Here is a 20,096-nt window from a genome sequence, read left to right on the forward strand (position 1 = left end):
TCTCTTCTCAAAAGCATTCAGATAATTTCTGCAGAGATCAAGCTACAATTTCTCTCGTTGATGACGGGCAGAAATAAGATTAACAATCCAAAATGTTAAAAGGAGCTACAATTTCATTATATAAGATTGCACAAGCCGAATATTATTGCTTCTTCCAGGCTATATCTGCTTTCATTCAATGGATTGAAAAGTACTTTTTTTCCCCACCTGGAAAGCATATTATTTTTATCTAAGCACCAAAAATAATAATAGTAAATGTCACTACTTTAAATCAGAGAGGTCATGTAACACTAGCTCTAACAAAGCAAGGAGGGGAAAATAATTAAAATAAGATTAGTCCCATATGAAGAGTGCATTCGGTTCCCACCCCGTGAGGAACATTGCATCTACAAGTAAAGGGGGTGATGAAAGTATATATTTTTTTATCAACTCGAGATCCGATCGACACAAACATATTGTTCACAGAAATACGGGAGCCATGACCAAGGTAATTGTTGCAAGCATCTTTATGAGAACGTGGAGGGAAGGCCCTGCTGTGTCTTTGAATGGATCTCCAACTCTACAAGGGAGGGGAAATTTTCATTAGTGCCTTTGAGGAGGTAAGTAATGGACTGAAAAAATGAATAATGACCAATATGTCAAAAGAAAAAAAAAGAAGAAATTCTGCTAAAGACGGTGTAATGAATGGATACATTATCCCCTGTGAAGTGGAAGAAATATTTGGAAATGTTTTTTAATATTCCTCCTATGTGCCAATGCTGGACGTGTCATCTGCTACCACTTAAGTTTTAGCTACCATGTCAAGTTATCGCCAAATACACTTTAATGCGTCATCCATGTGTGCGGAATTTACTAGTGGATAAGAAAAAGCAGTGCCAAACATACTCTAGATGTTGAGGGTGCCAAACATACTCTAAATGTTGAGGTTTCCAGTCTGAAATACAGAGTCAATTGATGTTTGGTCTTCATTTTCCATATAATTTCTATTGGGATAAAAAAAAAAGGTTAAGGTCTTGAAGGTAGTAACTTGAATAACAAAATCATAACTGCATCAAAGCAATAGAAGGATAGGAAGGTTTCTGGTTTCAAGCGAAATGCAAAACCAAGTAAATATGGGAAATAGTTAACTTGATCCAATAGCTAACTCGGGGAAAGGTATTCCAGGTGTCAAGATGAACTTTTCCCAAAAACAAATGATGATGAACAAATTTATTGCACTCCTATAACCTCATTTAGGGAAAAGAAAGTCCAATTACTCTCCTAGCTAAAAGTGAAAACACATATTTACACTTAGCAAAAAGATTAGTGATCTATTACAGCATACAACAATACATAGACAAGGCAAACTTACGTATCTCCAGTTATTGCTGCTTTATGGCAATCACTTCCTTTGCCTCCAAGAGCACCAGTTTCAATGTACTTTTTGGCATTATCCCAAGCTCCCCCAGCAGTATTTAGGAACAGAGCCATCAGAATACCCGAAACTGTAGCAAACATTAGCATTGATGCCACGACTTTGGCTCCAAGAAGCTGCTGGCCAGTGGCTTGACCCAGTAACCGGAAGAGGAATCCTGACAACCACAAGACATTAAAATAATAACAGTATCACCACCACCATCATCGTCAAAAGGCTGAAAGCAAATAAAATACACAATTATAGAGCACTATATACAATGAAGACATACCTATGGCTATTGGCGATATAATTGCCAAAGCACCAGGTTTTATCATTTCTCGCAAGGATGCAGATGCCACAATGGAGACACAACGACCATAATCTGGTTTCTCTTTATATTCCTGGGATGATGCGCAAAATTGTTTAAATGACTCAGGGTTTCCCATGACTAGCAGATAGATTTGAACATAATTATCAAAAATATTGGAGAAGAGAGTATTAAACTTCTCATACCTAGACACTTACCATTATACCTGGCCTCTCAATAAACTGTCTCCTAACTTCATTAACAACCTCCTGAGCAGTTCTTCCAACAGCTGCACAAGCCCAGGCACTAAACAAAAAGATAAGCATAGAGCCCAACAGCCCTCCAACAAAAATCTCCGGAATCGCTATGTCGACCTTTAAGTCCACAAATGACAAAGACATCACAAAAAGGAAGTGAAATGTATACTGGAAAGTACAAGAGAGGGCTGGGCGCTTGTGATACCTCTTTAAAAGGGAGCTGAGCAAATGAAGCCACTTCATCCATATAAGCACTAAAAAGGAGAAAAGAAGCAAGAGCGGCAGAGCCAATAGCAAATCCTTTAGTAGTAGCTTTTGTAGTGTTACCAACAGCATCCAGGAGATCTGTGATTTCTCGAACGCTTTCAGGCTGCATGAATTTAATCGCCAAGAGTTATGACCAAAGAGGTCTCAAGTAAATAAACGGTACTCTTTCATAGAAATAAATAGTTTCTTCTAACATTGAATTATCAACGAAAAAGTATCTCTCTGTGCTTTCAGGGTTTGAGAATTTTCCTATGCCATGTAGTTTAGGAATTAAAATATTTTATCCCCAAGGGAAATAAAAGTAAAAAAAATTCAAAAGTTCTGTAATACTTATAGGGATGGTACCTCATACCTGCTGACTCATCTCAACAATGCCACCTGCATTATCAGCTATTGGTCCAAACATGTCCATAGTGAGGACATAGGCCGCTGTACTGAGCATTCCCATTGTTGCTACAGCTGTTCCAAATAGACCACCAGTTGGCTTTCCAGTTTCATCCACCAAGCCTGATGTGCGTCCTAGCCAGAAAGCCGAGATAATTGCTACACTAATCACAAGAACAGGAAGAGCTGTTGACTCTAAACCTAAGCTTATGCCTGCTATTATATTAGTTCCATGCCCTGTAGAACTTGAAAGAGCTAGCGAACGGACAGGCTCATGCTTATAATCTGTGTAATACTTGGTGATCCAGACAAACAAGTATGCTGTAATGATTCCTACCAAGCCGCATAAGGCAAAGTTCAACCATGCAGAAGGAGCTTGTTCAGTGTAAAGTAACCACCGAGTGGACTGCCAAAGTTATCCCATGACAAATGCCAGAATGAGAAGAAAGAGGAATTAAGATTGCACATTGCAGAGATTAATATGTCTCATCTAAATGAGAAAATGGAAAAGAAGTCAGTACATGAGGAAAACTTTACCAGGCCGAAAGTTATTACAGCTAAGACTATTGTAACAGAATAGCCTTTCTGTAGTATTGCCATGGGGTCTTCTATAGCAGCCTTGGTTCCACCATTACGTGTTCCCCTGATTGATAGTATTCCTATTGATGATACCACTAAGTCAAAAGAGTGGACAACAAGAGGAAATAGGATAAACCCTGAAGGATCTGCAACAGAAGTATATCCAATCATCAGTCAGTCAGAAATAAAATCCATGAAAAAGTGATAACATGATTTCCAAATTTTACTATACAGTTTTTTCCATCTGATTGAGAACTCTATCATAATAACAATTGAAACTTAAGAGTAAACTGTAAAATGACACATATAGCACGAGCTTTTGTCATATAGCATCTGCACGAAATAAAAAAGAAAAAGAAAAAGGACAAGAAAGGAAAAATAAGTGATTAGTGCGGCAACTGAATCCATCTGTCAATCCCTAGGTCTAGTAACTGCAAGAACGGATCAACATCATTGCCTTTCCCTCAGAATGGTGTCAATGAAGAAGGCTCCACAAGATTTCATGAAGTTCTATAACCAATTAGAAACCTGATGCTTAGTAAGCTAGTTGGCGGGTACAGGAACCTATCTTACTGATTGCTTAACCACACAATATTCCTCAAAGTTTTAGTAGACTAGCTAGGTCTAAGGAATGGTTGGAGATGATAATTTCTATAGGAAATTGCATTTAGAAGCACAATTGAGGATCTACATCTACACGGAACTACGCAAACGGCTTCAATACCATGAATCTACTAGCAGGGGCTAACTACTGAGACACAGTGGACACATCAGAAAAGATGTGAACTTTTAAGATCTGTAAAGTAAAAATCAATAGAGATACCAGATTTCAGTAACGTTAAAATCATTGCATTCACACGCACAATAAAACAAAACAAATTGAATTTATTATACTAGATATATTGAGAGATCACTCACAAAATAAACAAAAAACATCGGTGGTTTTCTTTATAAAATCTTGCGAACAAGTTAAAAATAATAACCGATAGATAAGAATTAAAACATGTATAATACTTTAGGTAACTGTAACTTCTATCACTAAATATATGGAGGTAATAGCTGCTCAAGCTGTCAGTCTGCTACTTTTCCAAGCACATCATTGCGCATTGTAGCAGATATTGCGGCATACAACAGATCCCCAAAAACATTGATGGGCACATAAGAAACATCAGACACGATGATTACACTTTGAACCAAACAGCAAATACGCACATGGAGAGTATGACAATGCCATAATGTCGGTGGTGAATAAATGTTTTGATGTCAACCTACCTAGGTCCATCTATCGTCCACGCTAACATGTAAGATTCAAGAAGGTTAGAATGAATTATAATTTCAAGTCAATTTTGAGATGACGTTCAAGCATATATACATCTTCTCAATTACGAAGATCTGGAGACAGGAATAAAAGCATATTTGTTGCTGTGTCTAAATCTATATACACAACAGTATAGTAAGTGACCCGTTATAAGGAGAGCATAAAACACAGAATATTGCCAAAGAAATGGACATCTCCGAGAAGTTGGTTACAGGATTCTAATTTCTCCAACTGTCAGGGTCAAAACACAGATAGCTTAGGCTGAGATATCATATTTGAATGAGGCATCCATGCATACATCTCCAACCAAGTAAGTTGCATAAATACCCACCCATAATATTTGACTGGTCTGAAAATGGTAAGTTACAACAGAAAGTATGGTCTAAAGCCAAGCTTATCGAAACTAAAGTAATCACCAACTTATATTGCAATCCATATGAACCATAGATAAAAAAATTCTGAGGATGTCTGTAGGAACTCAATTGTTGTTTAACAAAGTATTTTTCATATCCAGCTTCATGCATGTAGATCTTGCAGGAAAAAGATATTAAATTGTCAAGAGAATAAGTAGAGCCTTGCCTTCAATTTTGCAGCGCTGAGCCATACTTCCTCCAAGTATCATAGCACTAATTATCTCCGCAGATACATAGACAACAACACTCAGCTCAGTGAACCCGGTATTGTAGTAGCTGGCCACCATAAGAGCAAATGTCAGTAGGATTGTTGCGGTCTGAACTCCCAGGAAAGGTCTCTATACTAAACATACAGTATCATTCTAGCACACTACTACTATAAGGAACACAGACATGTGTATCGTAATAAAAGACTATCAAAATGAGAGTGAAAATTACGAATAAACACTCCGAAGATTTATCAGACTATAGACTATGCATGCTATGGCAAAGATCTAGGACACTTAAATAACTCCTACTAGATTTTGATCTCACACTTCTCAAGTTCAGGATGGGGCCCAAAAATCTAATGTCAGAAAGATTATGATAATTGCGCAATTTGCACAAGATAACTTTATCGCTGAGGGAAAACTGTACCATTTTGGAATACGAAAAAATTTAGTGAAATTACGAAATCCAAGAGAGTAACCTAATCTCACCCATCCATCTGACAAGAAAATTGCTAAAAAGCTACATATTTGATTCCAATTTCCCACTTTATGATATTGTAAACAATCTATGAGACCTATTGTGCAAATAAAAATGCAGAAGATGCTTTTAGGCTCTAGCAGGGGAAAAAGCAGGAAATGTAACTAATAACAACATTGAACTCCCAACACAATTTATGCTGATAAAACCGCAACATGTTTTTTAATAATAGTTTAAAATGCAAAATTAGCTTTGATTTCTTCTTATTTAGTATATGCAACTTAAGCATCTGTATCCCATAATCATAAAACAAAAAGAAAGAAAAGGAGAAAAATATTCACACTTTACCAATCCCTGTGAACGCTTAACCAGCATGCACCTAATCGAAAAACCCATAACCGTTTAATTAATCACCCACTTTACCAGCCTTCATTTACTTTACCTTCAATAGCAGTCTCCTAAGCTAAAGTAAACACTTGAGACCAGTTCCTAAGCATTTTTTTCCTGTTCATTGAACAACTATGTAGCACGGACACGGATCTGACACGGTCATCCGACACGAGGCAAATCCTAAAAAATACATAGGATACGTGTGTCCGACACGGACACGACACGACACGGCGAGGCAAATCCTAAAAAATACATAGGATACGTGTGTCCGACACGGACACGACACGACACGGCTTCATGTTATGCGTGTCCGTGCTTCATAATAGGATACGTGTGTCCGACACGGACACGACACGACACGGCTTCATGTTATGCGTGTCCGTGCTTCATAGTTGAACAAAACTCTAGTGCACAGTGCACTCATTCAAATTTAATCTTTACCAAGACAGAGAAAAGAAGACATTTTTTCATATGAAGTCTATACTTCAAGAATATTTTGTGAAATAAATGTGAAAAATGGGACAGAAGATTCCTTTTTGTAAAATTGGTCATATTTTCATTTCATTATGATCATAAATAGTTAATATTTCCATCTCCCTGTGATCAAAATTCTGGTCCCAACCTTATAATTTCAATCTGTTCCAACCAGACAACATACTGAAACTGGAACAAACGTGATAAACCCTGGTCAGAGATGTCTTCAAAACGAGTTCACCAAGGACCAAACACCAAGACATAAAATATACATGATCTCAACTATGACAGGCCCAAGGAACAAAAAGGCACCCAAAATCATGGGATAAAAAGATGTTATCCCTGGTAATTCAAAGACGAGATTTCAAATCTGCCATGAGATGGAAACGGAAGGCGAAGGAAACAAACACCTTCCATTGGATTAAGTTCATTTTACTAAAGTACGCACTACGAGGAAATGACCATATGTCTAGATATGCAGAATATGGAACAGAATTGATTGCATATCATATAATAAAACATAATAGCAACTCTAGCCATATTGTAAGAACTGCTTCTGACAAATTCCCAAATCAATGTTTGTCTGATATTAGGTGTCCAGTATATAAAACTTTACTTTGTAAAAACCACACAGCGATGTTGGTAATGGTTGAGTGACATAACTAAATACAATAAGCATACTGCCCGTGTACAATTATGATCAAGTAGACATGAGATTATCATCAGAATACAACTCTATGCATGTCTACGCCATATGAGCACGAGAGAAATAATGTATACCAGGTCTGCAATCACAGCAGGATTTCTAGGATCATCTTCAGGGATTCCCTGCTCCACTTTTCCAACAAGATCTGCTCCAACATCTGCTGCTTTGGTATAAATTCCGCCACCAAGCTGAGCAAAAAGAGCAACAAACGAGGCACCAAAACCATATCCGACAAGGAGAAGAGGCACTGCATGAAATGCAAAGAAGCATACAAGTGTCACAGTTCATATAGGATAAAAGTTAATATAGAAATATCAGCCAACTGATTAGTTGATAATGCCTGCAAAACGAGGTGCACATCATGTGATAACAATATAACATATAGAAAAAGAGACTAAAAATCAAAATTACATAAAGTATGATTATCAGAACAAAGGATTAAACACATGCTTACAAAACTTGATCTCTCAGATTATAACTGCACATAGTCAGGACACAAGGTGGGATATTGTTTTTCAATACACAGTTGATGAGAGAACATTCTATTCATATTAATAGACTATTTATGCTATTCATATTATTACACTGTTTATGCATGACGACTATAATGTGCACCATTGTATTTGCTGCTGTATAGACAAAAAAACAGCCACATGGGTGCTATACATTTAGCACACACAAAAAAAGAAAACTTTCTCAAACAACTTGCTCTCTAGATGGCAAGAACTCTTCAATCCATTTTTCATAGGCTGTGCTCAAGGCTGTAATTACCAATCTGACATTAAAGTAAGCTGCATGTGGTTATGGTGGTGGCAATAATCTTCCCGAGTCAGATAATTTACAAAGTTAACGTTGCTGCTTTTAACACGTATATTTGTATGTAAGCATCTACCCAGCCCCAAACTTCATAATAGAACTATCCCCAGATACAAAACAACAACAACAACAACAACTCTATCCCAAGTGTTTGGGCTCGGCCACATGAATTCTATTCTTCCATTACGTTCTATTATGGATTGTCTCCTTTGTTAAGCTAACCATAACCATATCCTTCTTAATTACTTTCAACCAAGTCCGTCTAGGTCTAGCTCTGAATTTCTTTGCTCAATTACCTATAATATTATCACTTCTCCTAAACGGTGCACTAAAAGATCTACGTCGTACATGACCATACCACCTTAATCGATTCTCTCTTGTTTTATCCTCCACAAAAGCAACTTCTAATTTACTACCAATGCACTCATTTCTTATCCTATCTTTTAGGGGTTGTTTGGTTGGCTAAAAAAACAAGGAAATCAAAGAAAAGAAAATATATTTCCTATAATAGGTTCTTTTTTTGTGTTTGGTTCACTTCTTAAAAGTAAGAAATGAGATGAGATGAGTTGTCACTATATTATTGGATGATGTGAGTGATTTTTTAAGAAACAAATTCCATGACTTGTTTTGAGGTTGTTTGGTTGGCTAAAAAACAAGGAAATCAATTATAAGAAATCTATTTTCTATAATAGGTTCTTTTCTTGTGTTTGGTTCATTCTTAAAACTAAGAAAAGAGATGAGATGAGATGAGTTGTCATTATATTATTGGATGATGTGGTTCATATTTAGGGAAACCCATTTCATGATTTTTTTTGAGGAAATGGATGGAAATCAAATTTTAATGAGATGAGATGAGTTGTCACCATATTATTGGATAATGTGACTCATTTTAAAGATGAGATGAGATGAGATGGATGATGCGACCCATTTCTTGTGTTTGGTTCATTCTTAAAAGTAAGAAAGGAGAAGAGATGAGATGAGTTGTCACCATAATATTGGATGATGTGGGTGATTTTTAAGGATGGAAATGAATGGAAATTAACTTTTAATGATTTTCAAGGTCCTATTTCCTTTTCTTTGATTTTAGGAAACCAACCAAACAGCCCCTTAGTGTATACCCACAAGACCATCTCAACATTCTCATTTCTGCTACATTCATTTTTTGCACATGTTGTTTATCCGTAGATACAAACGTATACCCCAAAGTTAATGCAGCATAGATGACCGGTGTACCCTAGGTTGCATGGATACAGGTACGGGTATTGGTGCGGGTACGGGTGCGGGTATGGGACATACACATATATTCAAGAAGGGCCTCAAAGGTTTGGGAACGTATTGAGTATGGGTATGGCTTCCTAATAGAAGTACCCATGTAACATAGTGGTAACAAATCCCTTAGGTTTAGTCAATTGTTCAAGTCTAGACAGGATTATGAAGCCCACTATACAGTGTTGTTAGCTTGTTCAATAGTTTTAAGCCTATACTTTAACCCTTTCAGATTCTCAGTTTTCCTCCCCCTTGGTTCTGGTGTTTTAGTTTTGGATTATTTGCATATAGACCCTTTAAATCATGGGTATTTTCAAAACTACCCTTCAAATCTCAGTATTTGCAAAACTACCCTTCAAATCATCCATTTTTGAAAAAAAAAACACCCCCAAATAAATCAATCATCAACTTTGACAAGTTAATTTGTAACTGAAATATAAAAAAAAAGTCAAATTTTTACTCACCAACTGAGAAATATTTTATTTTAGGGGTATTTTCCCCCAAAGTTGATGATTTGGAGGGTGGTTTTGCAAATACTGAGATTTGAGGGCTAGTTTTTCAAATGCCTATGATTTAAGGGGTATATATGCAAATAACTCTTACATATTTCACTTTGTATTTTGCCATCTAAATTTGTTGAACGGTTGAACTAGCAGCTATGGGAATTACTTAAACAAGTCAGTATAGGAGTCCTGATGATCAGGAAACAGAGACAATTTTGACATATTTGAGCAGTCCTTATACATTTGGTTGTTAGCAGGGAAAGGAAAGAGCTGCGAGAAATGGAAAATTTTGGAAATATTACTTAAGTTCATGGAGCCTGCAAAAAGGTTGTCAAGGGAGAACAAATTTATCACCCTTTTTTCCACTACACTGAAGAAATTTTGGAATTCACGGACTCAAGGGATTTTTAGACTTTCAGGTCCAGAAAACAAAGAAAGACTTGAGGAAACAGGAGAGCTCGCCCAGAATATGACGAGTCTACAAGACGATTATTAGTCTGAAAAGGGAAATGAGCTTTCATGTATAAGCTAAAATCCATATCTAAAAGGGGAAGCAAGTATGGCTGTATCGTACATGAGACTATAGGGAATAAATTCTTGTGAGATCTTCGACTTCAAGATCCAGATAGTTCAGTTATGTAAGATCTGAATACACAGGACAGCACATACAATTGAACAACTGACTAGAAGTGGTCAAATCTTCTTTAAAATAACGAAAGTGCCATGTAAGCTGCATAAAACTGTGGAATTTTTTTAGCAAAGACTTTATCTCAAATTTGGAATTGAATTTGCAAAGAAACAGCCAGAGCAACTGATGTTATCTATGACAAAACTCAAAGAATACTGTACAAGGCTCTGAATGGTCAGATAACGAGCATGAATTATGCTTACGTCAATACACCCATTTTTACTAGTCTACATCATAAAAGATGTCTAACACCTTTTCTATGCATTACTTTACATACATACATTTGTGTGTGCGTGAAAATGTATATGAGCTGAAAGCCCATGTTGCAAAATGGGCTATCAGCTCAATAGCCAGCTCTCTCTCTCTCTCTCTCTCTCTCTCTCTCTCTCTCTCTCTCTCTCTCTCTCTCTCTACACACACACACACTTACATATATTTATTACATAATATATGTACATTAATTATATAAAAAAATATGTATGTATGAAATTATAAATATCTTATACGAAATATGTTTAATTTTGAAAGAAGCAAGAAGTGTCACATATCCCATATACACAATCAACCAGTCCAGCACACTTAAATCCAATCAAGCATGTTCACGGAATATTCTACACAAACATTTAAATAAAAAAAATCATAATTCCAAGGCAACTATTGGTCGTCAAGGAAGAAGGTGGCAAGGACTTACAATCTGTGACCTTCATTGAGCCATGTGAGCCTACTCCAAGCCACACATAAAATGTAGCATATAGGAAGGTCACACCAATTACAGCCATACCAACAACAACAATGGCCGAAAGCCCGCCAGCACGGACAGCAATCTGTATTGTGTCAAGAGAATCAATAATATGGTTAATCCAATTATGATAACCTCAAAAAAAAAATTGTAAGGTACCTGCAAAGCCTCCCTAGCAGAGCGCCTAGCAGCACTAGAGACACGAACATTTGCACGGACAGATACCCACATTCCAATATATCCAGCAAACCCAGAACATAGAGCCCCTAGAAGAAATGCAGCAACTGTAACATATGCAGATGCTGACCTATAAAAGAGGAGGCGCATATCATAAAAGAGAATGAGATCCAATATCATACAGAACATTTATGTGTAAATATGTAAAATACACTATGGCAAGAAAGGTTTACTTTACAAATGAAATACCTTCCAAGGCCAGACGATTCCTGTTGTGGAGTCGAACTACGGAAGAGATAAATACTAAGGATAACAAGCGCCAATATTATAGCCATCTTGGAAATAGTTCCATACTGAGTCCGGAAAAAACCTTCTGCTCCATCTCTTATGGCCTCTGATATCTGTGGAATGATAAAACCAAAAATGTCAAGCAAAAAAGACAACGGAGAAGGAAAAAATCCTATTTTATGGAAACTGAACTCTCCGCAGTGGCAGACAATCCACCTCAGGGCGAAGGGTCAGGAACAAGAAGAGCTGCAGAATTCTTGAAAAGAATTAGGGCTCAATTGAGCTCAAATACTTCTTTTTGGGTATTTATATAAGCGAGTACGGGTTGGAAACTAGAGCTCAACTGAGGTACTCAAACCCACCCCCCCCCCCCCCAAAAAAAAAAAAAAAAAAAAACACAAATATCACAACACTTCTTTCATAAATACATCTAAACGGGTAGGAAGGGAGGTTAGATAATCATGAAAAAAAGAGTTTTTTAAAAACCTAAGATGTCTTAGAATTGATTGCTAATTTGTTACACAGATATAGTGGAAAACTACGAGGAATAAAGATGATTCAAAAAGTTATGGACCAGCACTTCCGAGGGAAAAGGTAGGAGTAAAATTTACAAGCATAGATGGGACACATACTATACACAAATTGCTAGAAGCAACATTATCAACATAGCTAGAAAGTTCCCTTTGAGTAAAATTTACAAGCATAGACACATATTTTATACAAATTGCTAGAAGCTACATTATCAATATAGCTAGAAAGGAAAATCTAGGTAGAAATCTTCAAACCAAGCATTTATCAAGCACGGGACACTATGTTTTATAAACAACCACAAATGCATAAGCTAGCAGAACACTTATACATCAAACAACCAGGTTTTCACATGAGAGCCACTGGCATGACTTCAAATGATAAGACTTCAGCTCAGAATCAACTGCTACAGATTATTTAGATAAATGCCAATAAGAATAGCTAGTATACTAATGCTTCCTACAATTTCATAAAGGGCACACGATGCAATGGAATTTTTTTTAAGCACATGATAGGACCAGTTTTCTTTACAAACATAAAACCACCAACAACAAAGCCTGTTCTTCCATTCTGCTATCTACTACATTAAAGTTAACTATTTTGTTGCTTCCAACCAAATTCTCATAGGTTCACATCTAATCCTCCTAGCCTTATGAAATATATTTCTATCACTTACTTCTAAATGGTAGTGACCTCCAAGTGCATAACCAAATCATCTCAACTGATCCTCTCTCAATTTTATCCTCAATAGGAGCATAACAATTTGTCAGTACATTCTGCAAATGCATCAGCACTGTGTACAATACCCAAGGAGGCAGCAAAGCTTACATAAAATGACAGAATATTCTTCTTTTTAGGTGGTTCTGAGTGGCGAGTAGAGTCATCTATCAGAGGCAGAAACAATGGTGGAACAACAAAGGCATAGTTCCAAGTTCCAACAATCAAAAGGATTCTCAAGAGATCTTTATGAATGGTGAAAAAGAAAATAAATCTGGAAACTTCAGCTTTAGGTGACTTCATTCAGCAAGCACAAATTCTTAAATACATAAGTTGAAGTGTTTGAATTACATGGCTATCTTTTGCAGAACTCAACACACAGTAAGGGTCTTTCCACAACTCTTAGGCATTATTTAATATGGTAGGAGCACAAATGAGTCCGTACAAAATGAAAGTGTTTCAAAACAAACTAGTATGCACATTCATAACATCAATTAAACCATGCAGAAAATTAAGGAAGCTGATATAATTGGAGTGAAGTTTCAACCATAAACATAAAGACTCAAAGGCAATATTATCAAGAAAACTGCACTAGATCGACCATGTAAAATCTGCTTCATTCAAAATAACAGATGCTAAACTATTATGACTGAGGTGCAAATATCTCAGGCAAACAATGAAGAACATAGTAATGAGATTATAGAACATCATAACGGGTAAGGAAAGACACTAAAGTTACTAAATCCAACCAACTACAGTAGATAAAAACTAGAACATAGAGGCACACACATACAAAAGGGCACTGATAACTACATGTACTCAGTTTAAAAGACAGAACAGGTAAGATGCAAGATACCTGAACCATTTCAGGAGGCCCCTCATCTTTTGCAAGAACCCACTTCATAAGATATATTGAGAAGAAGAAGCTGACCACGCAGATGGAAAAGACAAACAAAACAATTGGGGAAGTACTAGCTCCAATGTAAATTGCAGCTCCAAACAAGAAGAGCAGAAGGGCAAATAAGATACGGACATCTATTCTCGTGAAGATCCGTAACATCTGAAAAGGTAGGAAAAACAATGAATAACATGGGAGATATGATTAGGATCCACTTACAGATATGAGATCTAAATTAATGCGTATAAGCGACCAGGTATGAAAAATGAACATATTGGAATTTTTGTCAGAAGCATTATCATGATATAAAGATACTTAGCTTGGAACAAAAAATATTCTTCTCACTATGAACATAAGTGTTGTTTTTAAAGAAATTTTGAATGTGTGTATTGAGTATTTACATGTACATTGTATACACATACTCTACAACTTGAAGTATTTTTATGCACATTGTATACAGATACATTATACTACATTATACATAGTACATAGTACATATGAGTTGGATTCAATTTATAAAAAATATCAGAGTCATACAGTCACACGTGTTAGTCAAAACCTTGAAGAGAAAAACAAGAAATCTTGTGTTAGTTTCCCTTTACAAGTTGCATAAGCAGCATAAAGATAAATGACATGGTTGAAACTACTAGTTAACAAGGAACCAAGTTTAGTTCCTAAATAAAGAAATGCAAACAAGAATATAGAATTTGTCCTCTGGACAAGCAGCAGATAACCAAGCTAAAATAACAAGTCAAGAAAACCTTTTGATGTATCAAGAAGTATACCAGAGGGACTTGTGATTTACTCCGCATGTTGGGAAATGTTCTGGGTCGGTCTTGGTATGAACCCACAAGTCCATTCTCCACATCATCATCCATTGCAATAACAAGAGAAGAATTTACCCTCCGGGCCACAGGGAAAGGAGCAAACTCCCCGCCAGGGGGCAAGTCGCTCCCTGAACCTGGTCGCTGAATTTTGAATGGATTTGTTTTGCTCACTTAAGCAAAATACCTAAATCCTGGAAAAGAAAGAATTATCAAAAGTGGTCAAAATAATTTGTTTGGCTTCTCAACTTAAGTTTTTTCAATAAATGAAGTACATGATGTGGATCTCTAAAAAGGAGCACTATGTCTGAATTCAAATTCAATTACAAAGGAAGATAGTGTAATAAAACCACATATACAAAGCATAATGATACCAGGACAAAAGAAGAGCAATAATGATTAATGAAATAGCAGTAAATAAATTGTTAATAAGAAGAATAATGAAGGCAGAATCAAAAACAGTCTTAGCATATCCATGTGGAACGAAAAGAATCGATTAGTTAGAATAGTAAGTTGCAGTCAAAACACGTTTAAGTTCAATGCTCAATAGTGAACAAAACCATAAAAATTCCAGGTGGCTATTTGGGTCAGTGCATTATCTACAAAATCTTTAGCAGTTTGGAGAAAACAGTCTTGATTCAAAAAGAAATTTATCTATTCTCAATAATATATTCGGAAAAACTGTGTGTCGATATCAGTTGAAAGCGAACACAATCTAGAAGCACATTTGTCACATCAAACTTGCTTTGATCAATGTCTATAAGCAGAAATATCACCAGAAAATGTAACAGAGTGGAAAAGATGAAGGGAACTTTACAAAGTTCACATCCCAATTGCCACTTGAGCTCCTTATTTGATGTTTTACAAGAAAAAAGCCCAGGCCTGAATGTAGTACATCTCCACGCCAATCTGGTGAAGAACTTTCCCAGAACATGACAACAATTTGAGCCATTTAGGATGTATACACAAGTAAGATACACACTAAAAGTATGTTATTGTGTGCGATTGCGAACATAGTGAGTGATTCAGAATGGGCATTTGTTCAAATGAGGGAACTGCAACTAGAACTTTGAAATTTCAAGATATATAGCATGCTCGTACAATATTGCTTGATTCAAGTGATTTTGAATGCCTTGGGAAGAAATATTATTTAATTTCTCTTTCTGCAGTCTACAACTTTAGACTTCACTTTCTGCATCTACTTTCACTCTCCTTCACCAAGTGAGAATGTACCTCTCATTGCTCGGAATTTACATATTTTATCTTGGACACATGAAAATTCAAATTAAGGTAAAAATATGCATGATCCCGTAAGCAAGTACTTGAAAAAAGTACATGAAAACTTTTATTCGGAAGATCCTACTCACTCAATTCCAGTGCCAACATGTCCCAAAAACACAGCAGTTCCTTCGTAGTAAATTATTGTTATGATTGATTGTACATTTATTTGTTACATGTTACTTAGGTCGACTGTTTATATATCTGTAATGCATTGTGTGGATCCCTATCACATCATTTCTGGGTTGCATACATGAATGTAGAGATATGTACTTCAAAGGCTTACAATGCTATTAGATAAAAACAATTAGGACACTCATAATTTAAAAAAATTAATGTCAATATAGAGATATGTATAGCTTTCAGTGACTATGGTATCTTCAATTAACTTAATGTCACTACATGCCGTCTAACAACCACTCTCCAGCATATTATTTCTTGGACGACCATGTATTTGACATATGCCATTTAGAAGTCTTGCCTAAGCAAATCCCAAGTCGCCCAAATGGGATATCATAAAAGAATGTGTCCACAAATCAATTATGGATCATATTAGCTTCTCAGTCTATTAAATAGGAAAGTCGTGCTCACCAGTCACTGGTTGTCAGCTTGATCAGAATACTCAACAGAAACATCTAGGGATGCAACAATTAACTTTTCCTTCAGTCCTGAGATAAGCCAAAAAAATGTGCCCAATATGTACATATTCCCGCACTAGCAAGCTAGTTTACTGTACCTTTTTTTGCATTCGTTCATTATATTAGATATCGCATTTGACTAATGTAGGGGAATGACACTTAAGATAGCAACCTTAACTTAACATATACTATCGTCATTTACCTTCATACATTCATTGGAAAAAATAATTTTGACTCAATATCATAAGCTGATTCGAACTTAAAACTAATTTCAATACATTTCACGAGCAAATTCTAATCAATTTAACACCGATTCTAACTAAAATCAAGAGAACATTCCAACGATCGTCATTTCATCAAAATTTTCGTGGCTTCCTCTCCCAAAACCTAGATCTATGGAACAATCGCCTCGATTCCCAATTTCGATCACGATCGATAATATGACAATAAGATCGCAAATTTTTCAAGAACGAAAACCTAAGAAAGGAACTGACCTTTGGATCCGTACAAGAACCGGAGGCGCGTTCGATCCACTGGAGTTCAAAAAGATAGCTAGGGTTTGAGAAATCGCCAGCGTCCCCGGCTCGCGAATGGCGATTTTTTAGAGAGAGATACGGTGTTGAGTTTCAATTTTCTCTCTCTAGGATTAGAGAGAGAATTTCCAGATCACGCTGTAAAATAAACGCATATTCTTCAGTCACAGTAGCACCTTGGCGCAAATTCGGGTGGTAATTGGGTTGAATTCAACTTACCCGACCCGTTTGCGGCCCCCATGGTTGTGACTTGTGGTGGGGCACGTTTATGTAGGCTTTTGTTGCGTTCCAAATAGGCCATTTGACCCGTTTGGCTTTTGCGGAATGGTGTGATGGGAGATTAATGGCTCTAACGTTGTGGTGGGCCCACCTTTACAATTTTCCAAGTTATTCATCCGAAGGAATGATAGAGGAGTACTCTAAGGCACACTAACAACCACACTTCCTCTCTCTCTACAGTGCAGGGGGCTCCACATGTGATTTTTTTCATGTGTCTTAGAGTATGCCTTAGATAGGGGTGGAAGTGAACCAAATAATTAACAAATAGTTCAATAATTATTCGAGTAACTATTCGGTCATATTCGATTCGGTAGTTCATTTACCACTAAGTAAATATTTTTTAGTATTCGAGTTTACTAACAAATATAATTTGACCAGATGTATATTCGATTCGTTTGTCTATCAAATATTCGTTTAAAATTTGATCACTTATTATTTGTATTATTTCACATATGATGTCATATTTTTAACCTATTTACCATTTATACTAAAGTTTTATGTACTGATTTTAAGACTTAAACTAATCTTAAATTTATTTTCTAATAAAAATTTTGATTTAAATATACATACATTACTTATTATAAAGGAATATTTTTTATTTATGAATTTAAATATCATTTGAAAATCAAATTCTTTAGCGAAATAAATATACTTTGATATTCGAAAAGTATTCATGAATATTCATGAATATTTATCAAATACCAAGTATTCGAGTTCGAATTCGAAAAACTCATATATGAATATTAGAGTTTGCATTCGAATTCGATAATTTTAAACAAATATAAATACGAAAACTTTAGTATTCGATTCGATTCGATCATTTACCACCCCTAGCCTTAGAGTGTGCCTAGCCTTAGAGTGTGCCTGTAGAAAGAGGTAGTGTGGTTGGTAGTATGCCTTAAAGTGTGCCTGTAGCGTCTCTTATTCATCCGTAACTTTTTCTTTTTTTAATAAATAGAATCATTATAAGTCTAACATCGCACTACAGCACAGGGGTTTTGTTTTTGGATTATTTTAAGTTTGACTATCTATGAATTTTGGAATACTAATCAATAAGTGCAGTTCTTTGAGCTATTAAAGTGTGATTTACCGGAAGAAGAACACCCAAATTTACGATAAAAATGCTAACTTTTTTTTAAATAATAGTAATATATTTTCTGCTGATTTAGAAAACAGGATATGAATAATGTACTCCTATCTTTTATATATTAATGAATGGATATAAATTATGGATTTTTTTTTTTTTTTTTGAAGTTTTGGTAAATGACAATTTCAGCATCAACATTTTAAAATTTTATTTTAAAAAAATGATCAAGTTTCATTAGGGGAAAAAACAGTTGACTATCGGCCATATGAATTTCTGTTTCACGTTTTCTGACAGCAGGAGGATAATCATGAGCTTATTAAGTTAATTATCTATTAAGTCCACGTTTCCAACTCTAGGTTAAGACTGAGCCGGGGTTGGAGGAGAAATTTTTGAAATCAGCCATTTTAAAACTTTAATCAGCAAAAACGACATTCTCACATAAAAATGAGCAAATTGATCATTTTTAGCCCTCACAGGCAGAAAACGATCGATTTTGCTGAAGGGTTTTTTTTAATTACACGGGACTACTAATTAGAACCTGCTAATTCATCATTAGTCATGCCAAGAAAATAGAAAATAGACGGGACTACTAGTCCCGTATAATTTGGCCGCTTAATTAAGGTTTTAAATTACACGGACTAGTAGTCTTGTGTATAGCAAAAATTGCATCTCAGCAAAATCGACCGTTCTCTCACGACGAGCGGTCAATTTTGCTAACTTTTTTCCTAATTAGGTTGTTTTTGCTGATTAAATTCTCAAAATGGTTGATTTCAAAAATTTATCGGTGGTTGGAACTTTGCTTCTATTTTAACAGAAGATATGATCCAAGAGCATTTTTGCAGCTCCGTTTGAACAATTTTAATAAAACGTTTTATGTTTTAGATTAGAATTTATCTCGAGAGCATTTTTGCAGCTCCGTTTGAACAATTTTAATAAAACGTTTTATGTTTTAGATTAGAATTTATCTTACATTATCTTTTCTGTCCCACACCAACCCGAAAAAAAAAACAAATGTAAGCTACTGTACTTGAGCATAATAGATGAAGGCCCGCGAAGCCGTCCCTACTAAATAAAAATATATAATAAAGAAGAAGAAGCAGCAGCAGCTAGGATAGCATCTTTAACAACTATGTGAGCCATACAGAAAACCTATTGAAAATATCTTTCTTGCTGCTTGATGTGTATATCCCTCCAAATTCCTATTTGGATATAAGTCCATGGTCAGGGATGACATGTCAGAGTACCCAGAAGAAGTTGAGGCAATCGCATGTTAGTCCGTTAAATCATCCGTAGTTCCAAATTAGCCTCTCACACCTTAGGAACTGTTTGGCAACCGTGGCATTTTTGTCGTTTTTATTTTTGTTTTCAACAAAAACAATAAAATGCGTTTGGAAAGTAGGGTGTTTTTTTTATTTAAATCTTTACAAAATCTAAAAAATAAACACTATTCTCAAAACACCAAAAAAATATTTTGAGATTCTGTTTTTTCAACTAAGCATTTTTGTCGTTTTTATTTTTGTTTTCAACAAAAACAATAAAATGCGTTTGGAAAGTAGGGTGTTTTTTTTATTTAAATCTTTACAAAATCTAAAAAATAAACACTATTCTCAAAACACCAAAAAAATATTTTGAGATTCTGTTTTTTCAACTAAGCCGCCG

General features: G+C 35.7%; 1 protein-coding gene across 1 annotated transcript; it reads right to left on the reverse strand.

The window, feature by feature from the left end:
* LOC109838127 (pyrophosphate-energized membrane proton pump 2-like) lies at nucleotides 244–17,196 on the reverse strand. The gene is made up of 17 exons (XM_020406596.1): nucleotides 17,033–17,196; nucleotides 14,584–14,816; nucleotides 13,757–13,960; nucleotides 11,617–11,768; nucleotides 11,350–11,497; nucleotides 11,143–11,275; nucleotides 7,222–7,425; nucleotides 5,620–5,705; nucleotides 5,456–5,551; nucleotides 5,088–5,259; nucleotides 3,149–3,336; nucleotides 2,580–3,017; nucleotides 2,166–2,330; nucleotides 1,922–2,077; nucleotides 1,686–1,797; nucleotides 1,352–1,571; nucleotides 244–559 (listed from the first exon to the last, which is right to left on the reverse strand). The coding sequence occupies exons 2-17, from the start codon at nucleotides 14,674–14,676 to the stop codon at nucleotides 460–462; spliced, it is 2,667 nt and encodes an 888-aa protein (XP_020262185.1). The 5' UTR covers nucleotides 14,677–14,816; nucleotides 17,033–17,196; the 3' UTR covers nucleotides 244–459.

This window comes from Asparagus officinalis, chromosome 4 (assembly GCF_001876935.1).
Source record: "Asparagus officinalis chromosome 4, Aspof.V1, whole genome shotgun sequence".
Classification (NCBI taxonomy): domain Eukaryota; kingdom Viridiplantae; phylum Streptophyta; class Magnoliopsida; order Asparagales; family Asparagaceae; genus Asparagus; species Asparagus officinalis.